Source organism: Lynx canadensis, chromosome C2, assembly GCF_007474595.2.
Source record: "Lynx canadensis isolate LIC74 chromosome C2, mLynCan4.pri.v2, whole genome shotgun sequence".
NCBI lineage: Eukaryota > Metazoa > Chordata > Mammalia > Carnivora > Felidae > Lynx > Lynx canadensis.
In genome coordinates this window covers 37,728,251-37,743,092 of record NC_044311.2, presented here as the reverse complement: position 1 = coordinate 37,743,092, position 14,842 = coordinate 37,728,251, and the positions used below count along the sequence as shown (strand labels likewise).

The following is a 14,842-nucleotide window of genomic DNA, read 5'->3' as shown; positions in this document are numbered from 1 at the left end:
CATTATTAAATTCATTCCCTTACAAAGATGTTTAACTCCCTTGTCTTTTCACCCACTGTGTGATACTCACTTTGTAAAATACCATCCCTGGATAAACTCAAGCCATCTGCTTTCTCAGTGTCTGCATTTAAGCAATTGAACATTGCTGGAGAAAAATCACACAGTGGGTTTTGAACTACTTTTGCTTTAAGTTTATAATCTGAGATTTCAGCAGTACTCTTTAACACTGCCTTTAGTCCTGTGTTTCTTTAATAGCCTACCTTCCTGCTCTTCAAGATGATTATTTCTTATCTTCTCATTTCTCTGTTTCCTCTCCTACTCTTAACTGGTAATCTTGCTTATTGTCATTAAGAAAATGAAGCCAGAGGCACCTGGGCGGCTCAGTCAGTTAAGCATCTGACTCTTGGTTTCAGCTTAGGTCACAGTCTCACTGTTTCATGAGTTTGAGTCAGAATCTGTGCTGACCTTGCCGAGCCTGCTTGGGATTCTCTCTCTCTCTTTTTCTCTCTCTGCCCCTCCCCTGCTCACGCTGTCTCTGTCTCTCTCAAAGTAAATAAATAAACTTAAAAAAGAAAAGAAAATGAAGCCAAATGTCTACCAAATTTGAAAATACACTGACTTCTGCACCATATCATTTTTTTTTTCTCTTCTGTTATTCTTGAAGGATCCCTTCCTGTCAAAATTCATTCCTTCTACTTGTGCTCTTTATTTCAGTCCTTCAGATATTCCTGCTTTCTCTAAAATCAGTAATTTATCTTCCTCAACCCGAGTATATAGACATACTCTGGTATCTTCCCTTAATTTTTTTTTTTTCCTCACATGCCTACAAGTGAGTGGGAGAGGGGGAGGGACAGAAACAGAGGGAGACAGAGAATCTGAAGCAGTCTTCACTCCCAGCCCTAGACAGAGCTTGATCTCACAACCGTGAGCCAAAATCGAGAATCAGATGATTGACTGAGCCACCCAGGCGCCCCCATCTTAATTTTTAATAATTCCCTTGGTCTTACATTCCCCTTCAGATACTTCCCATCTCTCTGTTTCCCTACATAGCCAGTTTGAAAAGAACTGTTTATCTTCCCTATATTTACTTTACTTTCCATTCATTTTTTGACCATCCCAACATGACTTCTATCTCCATTCCACTGATAACTACTCTTACTCAGAAAATCAGTGGCCTCTATATTGCCAAATCCAATAAATGCTTCTTAGTTCTCATTTTCTTAATTTCACAGAATCATTTGATCACTCCTCTTTCATTAAGACGTTTGCTTTTATTTCATGGCTTCTGGGATATCACATTGCCCAGGTTCCTTTAAACTACTCTGCTTTCTCCGGACGCCTGGGTGGCTCAGTCGGTTGAGCGTTCGACTTCCGCTCAGGTGATCTCGCGGTTTGTGAATTTGAGCCCGCGTCAGGCTCTGTGCTGACAGCTCAGAGCCTGGAGCCTGCTTTAGATTCTGTCTCCCTCTCTCTCGGCCCCTCCCCCGCTCATGCTCGCTCACACGCGCGCGCGCGCTCTCTCTCTCTCTCAAAAATAAATAAACGTTAAAAAAAATGTTTAAAAAAAAAACAAAAAAGAATAAACTATTCTGCTTTCTCTTCTCAGTTTTATTTGCTAGTTCTTTGCCTAGTAATATACTAGTACTCCCGTCTCCTACCCTGACCCTTTCTCTTCTTTCTATTCATTTCCTAGAGCATGCCATCTTTTCCCCTGCCTTTAAAGGACATCTTTGTGCTAAGTGCTCCCAAATTTTTATCTTCAACTTGAATATCTCCTTCGAACTCAGATTTGAGGCATCTCCCTATCAGTATATTAAAATACTTGTTTAGGGGCGCCTGGGTGGCGCAGTCGGTTAAGCGTCCAACTTCAGCCAGGTCACGATCTTGCAGTCCGTGAGTTCGAGCCCCGCGTCGGGCTCTGGGCTGATGGCTCAGAGCCTGGAGCCTGTTTCCAATTCTGTGTCTCCCTCTCTCTCTGACCCTCGCCCGTTCATGCTCTGTCTCTCTCTGTCCCAAAAATAAATAAACGTTGAAAAAAAATTTAAAAAAAAAAAATAAAATAAAATACTTGTTTAAAAATTTTATAAATTTTAAAATGCAAACACTTATAAACTGTATTCAACAGGATTTATCATAAGTTGTATTTAAAGAGAGTTGAGAACCTTTAAGTTCTTTGTGACTCTCATCAATAGCAATTACTAATGTAGATTTATATTTTAAGTGGAACAAGAGTGTTAAGATAATAAAATGTTTGTAAATAAGTTTATAATTTTACTGTGAAATCTGTCTTGAAGCAAATACTTACTGTTGCTTTGAGAAAAATTCTCATGTGCTCTATTCACATAAACTGGTGGTTTTACAATTTTAGTTCCAGTTGTGTTTTTTTCTCTTATTTGATTGTTTTTTAATGGTTGAACAAAGAAATTGTATGCTGCTATGCATGAACCTGATGGAGTGGCTGGAGTAAGCGCACTTCGAAAGGCAGAACCGTCTCTGAAAGAACAGATCCTTGAACATGAAAGCATTGGCTTACTGAGGGATGCCACTGCTTGTTATGACAGGGCTATTCAGCTAGAACCAGACCAGGTAAGATAATAAATGAAAAGCAACATAATGAAAAGAGCCCTGAACAAGGAACTCTGGAAACCTTTGTTTCAATACTGTCTCTACTAGTGTCTGGAAAATATTTAATCATCTCTGAGCTTGAGTTTCCTGATTGATGAAATTAGACATGTGCTAGAGGATCTCAAAAATCTCTTCCCATGCCAAATTTCTGTGACCTTAGAAATCCCCCAAATGAATGATGTGTGTTGAGGAGTATATTTATATTAATGTGTGCTCATTTGCTTTAAAATTTATACAATTTTTGTTTGCAATTAAAAGTATCAATTTGACATACATTTTTTAATAATAACAATTATTCTCTATAGCCTAGGAAACATTTTCAGATTTTATATGCCCCCTACCAACCTTTATGAATTTCTGAAATGGTCCCTTAGAAATACTAAGCTATAATTAAAATGGGGGTGTGTTAACATATCTCCTGTTTACTGGGACAGGAGGGGAATTTACAATTCTTGATTTATGACCTTGGCTTAGATTCTCTCTAATCTTACAGTATTGCTTTTTGTTGTATTTTACATGTTCATTTTCTCAGAAGCTCATACAGGATCCTTATTTTTCACAATCGTGTTTTCAATTTTAAAGAATATTGCATAACCCTGTATAACTTTTTAGTTACTACAGCCCTAAATCTATTTTAATGTTATGAGCTTTGAGTTTTAATTTTTGCGTGAGAAATAGTATGGTAAATAATCTTTAAACAAAATATTAAAGAGTACTCATTACATTTATATTTGATTTGCACCAAAAGTTAAACCAAATCTGGAAAAAATAATAAATTCACTGTGAGAATTTTTTAGGTTGTCTGTGTATTCTTTTAATACTCACATATATTAGGACATTATTGGGGGCTTTACCATTACACCATGCAAATCAATTGCTGAACTAAGAAGAGTAGGTTTAGTGAGGCAAATAGTACTTTTTATTGAATATCAGTTAAACAGTTTTTGTTTTCCACCATATATTTGAAGTGATTATTGCTATTTTAAATATTTTTAAATTTCTAGATTATTCATTATCATGGTGTAGTGAAGTCCATGTTAGGTCTTGGACAGCTGTCTACTGTAATCACTCAGGTGAATGGAGTGCATGCTAACAGGTAATTTTTATTTTTTTTATTTTTTTTAAGTTTATTTATTTCGAGAGAAAGAGTAGTGGGGAGGGTCAAGAAAGGGAGAGAGATAGACTCCAAACAGATTTCACGCTGTCAGCGCAGAGCCTGTTGTGGGACTTGAACCCATAATCATGACCTGAGCCGAAATCCAGAGTTGGATGCTTAACCGAATAAGTCACCCAGGCACCCCACAGGTAATATTTTTTTTAAAGAATGATTGTATTTTGGGCTACCTCAGTGGCTCAGTCTGTTAAGCTTCCACCTTTGGCTCAGGTCATGATCTCGTGGTTTGTGGGTTTGGGCCCCGAGTTGGGCTCTCTGGTTTCAAGCAGAGCCCACTTTGGATCCTCAGTCACCCTTTCTCTCTGTCCCTCCCTCCCTTGTGCAGGCACGCTCATTCTCTTTCAAAAATAAACCTTAAAAAAAAAGAACGGGGACGTCTGGGTGGCTCAGTCGGTTAAGCATCTGACTTCAGCCTAGGTCATGATCTCGCCGTTCCCAAGTTTGAGCCCCGCATTGGGCTCTGTGCTGACAGCTCAGAGCCTGGAGCCTGTTTCAGATTCTGTGTCTCCCTCTCTCTCTCTGCCCCTCCTCCACTTGCACTGTCTCTATCTCTCAAAAATAAGTAAACATTAAAAAATTTTTAAAAATGGATTTTCTTTTGTTATTGTATCTGAATCAAAAAATTTTAATCAGTGAATTGAGTTGACATAACATTTAGCAAAGAAATGAAATCTTTTATGTTTTCATGGTGCTGGAGATAGGCAACAAAACTTTTTTTTCTACTTTGTCATAAGCTGATTTAGCACTTAACAGCTTACCTTTTTTTTGGTACCAAATGTGTTTATCTTATTTATATATATATATATATATATATATATGTGTGTGTGTGTGTGTGTGTATTTTATTTATATTTATATATTTATGTATATTGTATATACTTATGTATATATTTATGTATATATTGTATATATGTATATATTTATGTATATATATATATATATTTTTTTTTTTTTTTTAATTTAGACCCAAGCTAGTTAACATGTAGTGTAATAATGGTTTCAGGAGTAGAATTTAGTGATTTATCACTTACGTATAGTACCCATTGCTCATCACAAGGGTCCTCCTTAATGCCCCTCATCCATTTAGCCCATCCCCCACCCAGCACCCCTCCAGCAACCCTCAGTTTGTTCTCTGTATTTAGGAGTCTCTTATGTTTTGTCTCCCTCTTTGTTTTTATCTTATTTTTGCTTCCCTTCCCTTATGTTCATCTGTTTTGTGTCTTAAATTCCACATATGAGTGAAATCATGATACTTGTCATTCTCTAATTTTGCTTAGCATAATACATTCTAGTTCCATTCATGTTGTGGCAAATAGCAGGATTTCATTCTTTTTGACTGCTAATACTCCATTGTGTGTGTGTGTGTGTGTGTGTGTGTGTGTGTGTGTGTGTACCACATCTTCTTTATCCATTTAGCAGTTGATGGACATTTGGGCTCTTTCCATACTTTGGCTCTTGTGCTAGCGCTGGTATAAACATTGGGGTGCATGTGCCCCTTCAAATCAGCACTTCTGTATCTTTTGGATAAATACCTAGTAGTGCAATTGCTGGGTTGTAGGGCAGTTATATTTTTAATTTTTTGAGGGACCTCCATACTGTTTTCCAGAGTGGCTGTACCAGTTTGCATTCCCACCAGCAGTGTAAAAGGGATCCTCTTTCTCCACATCCTTGCCAACATCTATTGTTGCCGGAGTTGTTAACTTTAGCCATTCTGACAGGTGTGAGGTGGTATCTCATTGTGGCTTTGATTTGTATTTCCCTCATGATGAGTTATGTTGAGCATTTTTTTCATGTGTCTTAACAGCTTATCTTCTGTCCCAAGAGTCTTTCTTGAATTATATTTGCTTTAAGACAGAAACCTTGTAGAGCTCACCTGCTATTGGTGAGGCTCGTACAAACATATCCAAAAAGTATCTAAGCTCTGTCTACATTATTAGCACCAGTTATTTTCTGTGTTGGGGAAGAGGAAATTTTGTGACTGGTTTACAGAATACCACTCTAGACTCTGTGTTTTTTCCATAAAGGATTGATAAAAATGAAAGCTGCCTTCCGTTCCTAAAGAAAGTGGGTTTGTTATAGCAAGAAAATGATGCAAAAAAGTAGTATGTATGTGTGGCAAAGATTAAGGCTGCATAGTTCTTCTGGTCTAGGGAGTAACTGTGGAGGTTTGTACTGCTCTCGAAGCTGCATTGTTTGGAGAGCTAAAGTACTTATTTCTTGATATATTTGCCAGATGCCAACTGACTATTCTGGGCAGTGAGATCAGATCAAAAGGGTTGGTATCTTAGTTGATCAGAGAGCACACAGGCCACTATTTTTAGTTAGAACTGTCAAAGCAGTTCTGCTAAGTATAGTTTCTATAAATTCCCAACTGTAATTTGCAAAGACTTCAAGTCTATAGTGTTTGAGAGCAGAGAAGCTCACTGTTAATCAGATGGTTTCACAGTAATGAAATTTATGAAACAAGGGAAGAAACTTTGCAGAAGCAGGTAAAGAATGGTTGTATGTTTTAGATGTTTCTCTAAATTAGTTGAAAGACTTCATAAGTAAAGTAATTTGGGAAGGTTCGTCATGGCTCAAACCTAGGTGTCAAGTTTCGTTATTACACATGCTGTAGAGTTAGACTCCTCTTCTCTTTGGTTGTGGGATACATAGAGGCTTCTGATCTATCATATATAGACAACAAACAGAGTTGATAGAGGAAAGGGGTGGGGGATGGGCTAGGTGTGTGATGGGTATTAAGGAAGGCCCTTGTTATGATGAACAGTGGATATTGTATGTAACTGTTGAATCACTGAATTCTACTCCTGAAACCAATATTGCACTATATGTTAACTAACTAGAATTTATTTATTTTAATGTTTATTTTTGAGAGACAGAGCTCAATCAGGGTAAGGGCAGAGAGAGAGGGAGACACAGAATCCGAAGCAGGCTCCAGGCTCTGAGCTGTCAGCACAGAGCCCGAACAGGGCTCGAACCCCCAGAACCGTGATACCATGACCTGAGTTGAAGTTGAACCCCTAACCGACTGAGCCACCCAGGCGCCCCATCTAACTAGAATTTAAATAAAAATTTGGAAGAAAAAAAAAAGATTGCTCTATCATATTGGAGCAAGTGATCATTGAGAGGATGTGTTTTCTTTGGGGAGAATATTTGCATTTTTTAAAAAAGTTTTATTTATTTATTTAGAGAGAGAGTGTATGTGTAATAATGGGAGGAGCAGAGAGAGAGAGAATCCCAAGCAGGCTCTATATTGCCAGTACAGAGTCCAATGCAGGGTCCATGAACCTGAGTGGAGATCAAGAGTCAGATGCTCAACTGATGGAGCCACCAGGCTCCCCAAGAATATTTGCATTTAAACAAATATTCCTCCAAAATTATTGAATGTACTTGACCTACACAATTACTCTTTTTAGTGAACCTATTTATGGGGATAAGTTCTCACAGCCTGGTCCTCATTACCTTTTGGTACTTCTTGGTATAATACTTGGTATGACACATCCCCTCTAGATAGCAAATCCTGCTAATTCTACTCAGATTTTGATCTTAAAATTTTGATATTTTGGCATCTGGTGATAAGCTTGTAAAGTTATTCACAACTGGACTTTTTGAAAACTACATTTCTTTTTTTTAATATTATTTTTAAGTAACTTCTATGCCCAGCATGGTGCTCAAATTCATGACCCTGAGATTGGGAGTCTCATGCTCCACTGACTGAGCCAGCAAGGTGCCCCAAACTACATTTCTATTGTATTTCTTTTAGCCTTGTTCTAAATTGTTTTTGGTGGAGTTTGTATTTAGAAATTAGAGGATGTTCCATTTTTATACTGCTATTTTAGATTTTTTTTAATAAAAAAATCACTGTTTTACATTTTTTAAATGTATTTTTACTACAGAAAGAGCAAAGAGGGCTTTTTATGGCATTGATCCTAACCTCTCTGATTCTGTTACCTTATTTATACTATGAGGATATGTGTGCCTTTCTGTGTTGTTAGATAATTAAATGGAAAAATGTGCTCAGTGCAGGGTCTAGCATATATCGGATATTCAAATGGTATGATTAATAAAGAGGAAATATGGGGGTGCCTGGGTGGCTCAGTTGGTTAAGCTGACAGCTCAGAGCCTGGAGCCTGCTTTGGATTCTGTGTCTCTCTCTGCCCCTCACCCACTCACACTCTGTCTCTCTTTTTCTCAAAAATAAATAAACATTATTAAAGAAGAAATACTGGGAAAGTCTGGCTTCTATATAGTCATGATCCACAATATCATTATCCATCTTAGTGTCATATAAGTAGAATGTTTAGAAAAAATAATTACCTATATCATACTTGTTTTACAAATCCAGATTTTTTTTTAAATGTTATTTATTTTGAGAGAGAGGGGGAGAATCCCAGGTAGGCTCTGTGCTGTGAGTACAGAGCCTGACACAGGGCTTGAACTCATGAACTGTGAGATCAAGAGTCTGAGCTGAAATCAAGAGTCAGACACTTAACTGACCAAGCCACCCAGGCACCTCTACAAATCCAAATTTTAAAGTAACTCAAAATAGTTTAAGAATAGATACATAATTTAAGCAGCTTATTTCATATCCTTTGTTATGCCATTGACACGTCATTTGTAACTTTCTTAAGCCCTTTTATTGAGTGACCTTATGCACCCTGAGCTGCTCCTGACCTAGTACCCGCAAGCTCCTCTATTTTTGCCTTAAACTTAATTCAAAATCCCAAGTTCTTAGAATTGCTTACCTCTGAATTTGTATATGTTCAGTTGGCTCTTTTTCCCCCTGCCCTTAGTTCAAGTTAAGCACACAGCTAATCTTAAAACTGCACTTTGTAATTATCCAGGCATTAATTCTGTTCTAATATATGGCGCAATTTAATTTGTTGGTCAATGGCATTTTTAAATTGCCCCTTTAGAAGTAATTATTGGGGCGCCTGGGTGGCGCAGTCGGTTAAGCGTCCGACTTCAGCCAGGTCACGATCTCGCGGTCCGTGAGTTCGAGCCCCGCGTCGGGCTCTGGGCTGATGATGGCCCAGAGCCTGGAGCCTGCTTCCGATTCTGTGTCTCCCTCTCTCTTTGCCCCTCCCCCGTTCATGCTCTGTCTCTCTCTGTCCCAAAAATAAATAAATGTTGAAAAAAAAAATTAGAAGTAATTATTGAGGGGCGCCTGGGTGGCTCAGTCCATTTAGCGTCCAACTCTTGATTTCGGGTCAGGTCATGATCTCACGGTTTGTGAGTTTGAACCCCACAGCGGGCTCTGCACTGACAGAGTTCTGACAGTACAGAGTCTGCTTGAGATTCTCTCTCTCTCTCTCTCTCTCTCTCTCTCTCTCTCTCCTCTTCCCACACTTTCTCTTCCTCTCAAAATAAATAAATATACTTTAAAAAAAGAACAAGAAGTAATTATTGAAAAAATGTTTTTTAGGGGAATGGAAACATTAAAAATCAAGGGTTTTTTTTGGGTAGAGATTATCATTTTGTATTTAAGTACAAAGTACAACACAATACAAATACAGTAAATAGAATAAATAGAGTATCTAAAACAATGAAAAAATCTCTAAATGCCATTTTAAATAAAGTTTAGTTGATACTGGCTTCTTTTAATAGGTCTGAATGGACAGATGAATTAAACACATACAGAGTGGAAGCAGCTTGGAAATTGTCACAGTGGGATTTGGTGGAAAACTATTTGGCAGCAGGTAAAATTACTTCTTAAAGTATAAGCAGTTTTAATATACTATAAATATTCAGACTTAAGTAGCTGAGTACCATCTATAATTAATCTTTCAGCTTGTTTTATAATTGCCTTCTTGTTCAAAGTAGAATGAAACCATCTGTTCAGTATTTCTGCTGACCATTTTACACATGAAGTAAACCTTGTTTTGGGGCCCCATGGCATTCCTTGACTCTACATTTATTTTTCAGATGGGAAATCTACAACATGGAGTGTCAGACTGGGACAGCTATTATTATCAGCCAAAAAAAGAGATGTCACAGCTTTTTATGACACACTGAAACTAGTGAGAGCAGAACAAATTGTACCTCTTTCAGCTGCAAGCTTTGAAAGAGGCTCTTATCAACGAGGATATGAATATATTGTGAGGTATTTGTGGGGGAGGGTCCATTTTATATTCCTGGTTTGTAAGTGTCTTCTGATAGATTTGGAATGTTTTGATTAGTAAATAATTGATGGTATGTTTGGTATCATGTGTATCTACATACAGTGGCTCTTTCACTCCTTTATCTTATGGTCACCCTATAGTTTTTTTGTTTTGGTTGGTTTTGGTTTGATTTTTTTTTTTTTTTTTTTTTTTTTTTTTTTTTTTTTTTAAGTAATCTCTGTGCCCAACATGGAGCTTGAACTCATGGCCCTGAGATCAAGAGTCATATGCTTTACCACCTGAGCCAGCCAGGCACCCCTCACCGTATAATTTTGTTTTTTAATGTTCTAATGTATATCCTCTTCATTGGAAAAGCAATTATGAGATTTCTAAAAATAAGAAAAACATATTTGTCCTGTTGTAATGTCATATTGTCTAGACATTTACTGTGCCTGGCACTTTGGTGCTCAGTACTTGTTAGTTTCCTCTTCTTCTCACTTAGAAATACATTTGACATTTCCCTCCCCCAAAATGTAGGCCTTACATTATGAGGAAGGAAAATTAACTTTTAGAGGTAAGGAAGAAAATGATGGAAAACATTTCAGGTCTGTTAGTTCACCTGAGAAAAATAATACATGTTATCATTGAAAAGATAAGTTAAGAACTTTTTTTTTTTTTTTACAGTTAAAAGAATTTACTATAATTTGTATCAGCCCATTTGGAAACCGTTTAATGAAACTATAGATTGCACCACTGAGATTCTGTTCTGTAGATACTCAACTGCATCCTCGAACACTGAGTCATAGACACTGCATATTATATATGGAAAAAAACTTCTGTGAATGTGTCATGAGGGTTTCTATCATTCTTAGAAAAAATTAAAATTGTATTCATTTCACAGTTATTTACTGTCAGCTATGTCAGGCATATGCAAATATTTATGTTGATTCATAATGGATCTGTATTTTCTTTTATCTTCATATAGGCAATAAAATTTGATTTTCATATACTTGAATTTAGTTTTATATACCCTTCTCCAATTTACTTAATAGGAAATCGGGGACCATAGCAAAGCACGAAACATTTAAATCAACATTATTGGTGTTTAATACCTAATTTAAAAAGATAAAAATGTTACTGTTTATATACCAAGAATATATAAGATTAAAGTTCTTCCAAAGAAGACTGTACATTTTAGATTCTTCATGGCTAATTTAAGTACATGCTTTGTATATGAGATTAAGGGGCTGAATATGATAACATTTTAATATAGGCTCTATCTGTCTTCAGATTGCACATGTTGTGTGAATTGGAGCATAGCATCAAACCACTTTTTCAACAGTCTCCAGGTGATACCTCTCAAGAAGATTCTCTAAACTGGGTAGCTCGACTAGAAATGACCCAGAATTCCTACAGAGCCAAAGAGCCCATCCTGGCTCTCCGGAGAGCTTTGTTAAGCCTCAACAAAAGGTGTTTGACACTTTTTTTTTATGTCAGTTATCATGAATTTATTATTATACTTGCATATCCTTTGGGAGTATTTATCTTTCTTGATTTTCTCTCTGAATCTGTGTTTTTCTGTTATCATTTGTGTAGTTGAAATCTGTATAGTTGAAATGAACCTAGTACTTAAGAATTACTTTTGTATGCACTGTATCTTGTTTTTTTTTATGTTCAAAACATATCTGGCAGAGGTACAGATAAAAGTTAGTATTAAAGTTTTCATAGACTTGTAATTGACAAAAATTGACCACCCTAGGAAAATTAAAATTAGTTTTTTAACAAATCAAATTTCTTTGATTTCTTTGAAATAGTATATTAACAAGATTCCATGTTAAGAGATATTTTTAAATTGTTGAATATACTTAAAAATTCTCTTTCTGTCTGTTTTTGTCATACTCATTTAGACCAGATTATAATGAAATGGTTGGAGGATGCTGGCTACAGAGTGCCAGAGTAGCTAGGAAGGCTGGTCACCACCAAACAGCCTACAATGCTCTCCTAAATGCTGGAGAATCACGACTTGCTGAACTGTATGTGGAAAGAGCAAAGTGGCTGTGGTCCAAGGTATGGCCAAGGGAACGTCAGCGTGTGTGTGTGTGTGTGTGTGTGTGTGTGTGTGTGTGTGTATCGTGTATATATATATGATATATGATATATAAGATATATACATCATATATATGATATATGATATGATATATGATATATATATACATAAATATGATGTTGTAGATTATGTATGTCTTACCAAGGCCTAAGAGATGATCCTTAATCCCAATTCAGACTCTTTTCCTGTCGCCTTTCTTCATCATTCTACCATAATCTAGAAGAAACCATTTCTTCTTTCCTGAAGTCCCCAAATGGCTTTCCATTCAAGCTGAAAGTGCAATTCTTTGTTTTCATCTGCCCTCCTTTTTTTTCTTGAGGGAAGCAGCCAATTTTTACTTTGTTTTTACCCTCTCTGTATATAGACAGAGTGTGCAATAGGCACTCAAAAACTTATTTGTTAAATGAAAATAATACTGTTCCCTACTTATATCCTTGGCAGATAATTAGTTCTGGGTAGACTTGCCATTTTCACTCAAGATTAATTTCTAATCTAGCCTATCAGGAAGGGTTTAGCATAAGAACAAAAGTGCCCAGCAATCCCCAGATAAAAGCAATGGTAATGAGAAAGAAGCTTTTTGAGTATCTGAACTACTTGCAAAGGTTATGCCACAGATTTAAATGGCTGTTATTTATATATTTCCTTATGCTTGCCACCAGTCTAGAATTAGTAGTAAGCATAGCATGTTCTGAAAATTGACATTTAGCAACTATAGCTGATGCCATCTGTTATTGTGGAGGCGAAAGTAATGACTCAGCCTGTATTTGTCATTCCCTGATCATTTTCTGAGCTAGTGCTAGTCTGTATTGTAATGCCTTAAATTCACTGTGTTCAAAATGCAATTCATCATCTACCAGTCAATAACTGCTTCTCCTATATTCTCTATTTTTCTACATAGACTCTATTGAATCCTCTCATCTAACACAGAAATCAGGGCATCATCTTGAACTTCTTCCTCTCCTTCATTTTCCACATCCAATTGGAGACTAAATCTACCATCATCCATCTGTTAATTTTTTTTTTTAAGTAGACTCTACCTGTAGACATGGGGCTTGAATTCATGACCCTGAAATCAAGAGTTGCATGCTCTACCAGCTGAGCCAGCCAAGTACCCCAGTTTGGATTTTTAAAAAAAATTTTAATGTTTTTGTTTTTGAGAGAGAGAGAGAGAGAGAACAAGTAGGGGAGTGGCAAAGGGAGAGGGAGTCACAGAATCCAAAGCAGGCTCCAGGCTCCGAGCTGTCAGCACAGAGCCTGATGTGGGGCTCATGAGATCATGACCTGAGCTGAAGTCGGACGCTCAACTGACTGAGCCACCCAGGCACCCTGAATTTTTTTTTAATGTTTATTTATGTTTGAGATAAATAAATGAAAACTCACAGTGTGTGTGAGTTGGGGGAGGGGCAGAGAGAGAGGGAGACAGAAGCTCTGAAGCAGGTTCTGTGCTGACAGCAGAAAGCCCGATGTGGGGCTCACACTCACAAACCGTGAGATCATAACCCGAACCAAAGTCAGATGCTTAACTGACTGAGCCACTCAGGCACCCCATCTTTTGATATTTTGATACATACTTCCAGTTATAAAATAGAAAAGTCATGGGGGTGTAATGTACAGCATGGTGGTGACTATAGTTAATAATACCATATTGTATATTTGAAAGTTAAAAAAGAAACATCTTTTGAATCGTCTCCCTCTTGTTTATCTCTGTTGCTTTCATGCATGCCTTTTAACATTTACAGCCTCTAATAATATTAATAGCCTTTTTTTTAATTTGCCTATTCCTCTGTGCCCATCACTGCAATCTGTGATCTTTCTAAAATGGACATTGAATCATGTAGCTCCTCTGATAAATCTTCTGAAGTATTCTTCATACATTTATTATGAAGTCTGACCTCTAGAAAGTACACAAGGCTTTTCCTGATCGAGTTCCACTCTCCCTCTTCAGCTTCACTTGTCACTATCTCATAGACCCTTTAGGCGTCAGGTAAAACCAGATTACTTACCTTTTCCCGTAAAATTTTTATTCCTCCTTCTACCAAGAATGTCCTTCACTGAATACATTTCAAGAAAATTGCTATTTATTATTTAAGACCTAATTTAAATTTTCATTTGGTAACCTTTCCTGACTGTTGCTCTCCTCCATTTTCCTGTACCTTCATGTAGATTTAGAAGCGTCCCTTCTCTGTCCTTAATTATACCCATATATATTCCTCTGTTAATAGAACTTCACATCGTGTTGCTATTTTATATAGTCTATTTCTTCACTTGACTATGAACTTTTTTAAACCAGAGATTTTGATTTATTCGTGTTTATCCCTAGTCATCTACATATGTGTTCAGTTTCTTGTACTTTGATTGACTGTAAGAATGAATGAGTGAATTAATGAATGAATTTGAGCTCTATGTGATTTGAAGCAATGCTTCCTTTTTAGGATTTTACTTTCACAGGAGGGAAATGAGACATGAACATGAAATTACAAAGATTTATACATAAAATATACTTAATGGTCTTTAAATGCTAACAATTTTGTTTTTCAAAAACAGAAATATGTTTTAAATTAAAAGGCAATATTGTTTCCTTTTTCCTTTTAGGGTGATGTTCACCAGGCACTAATTGTTCTTCAGAAGGGTGTTGAATTATGTTTTCCTGAAAATAAAACCCCAACCGAGAGTAAGAACATGTTAATCCATGGTCGAGCTATGCTGCTAGTGGGCCGATTTATGGAAGAAACAGCTAACTTTGAAAGCAATGCAGTTATGAAAAAATATAAGGCAAGTATATGTATAATGCAGTTTCATTAAGAGTTCAATCTTTTTTTGTTTTTGCAAATGGATA

General features: G+C 36.7%; 1 protein-coding gene across 1 annotated transcript in view; it reads left to right on the top strand.

Moving 5' to 3' along the window:
• Nucleotides 1-14,842, top strand: part of ATR (ATR serine/threonine kinase) — a 102,410-nt gene that overhangs the window by 60,545 nt on the left and 27,023 nt on the right. The window contains exons 29-35 of the mRNA XM_030329307.1: nucleotides 2,422-2,586; nucleotides 3,630-3,721; nucleotides 9,406-9,497; nucleotides 9,724-9,901; nucleotides 11,190-11,369; nucleotides 11,807-11,966; nucleotides 14,599-14,778. Coding sequence (XP_030185167.1) covers nucleotides 2,422-2,586; nucleotides 3,630-3,721; nucleotides 9,406-9,497; nucleotides 9,724-9,901; nucleotides 11,190-11,369; nucleotides 11,807-11,966; nucleotides 14,599-14,778 — 1,047 coding nt within the window. The remainder of the gene's footprint in view (nucleotides 1-2,421; nucleotides 2,587-3,629; nucleotides 3,722-9,405; nucleotides 9,498-9,723; nucleotides 9,902-11,189; nucleotides 11,370-11,806; nucleotides 11,967-14,598; nucleotides 14,779-14,842) is intronic.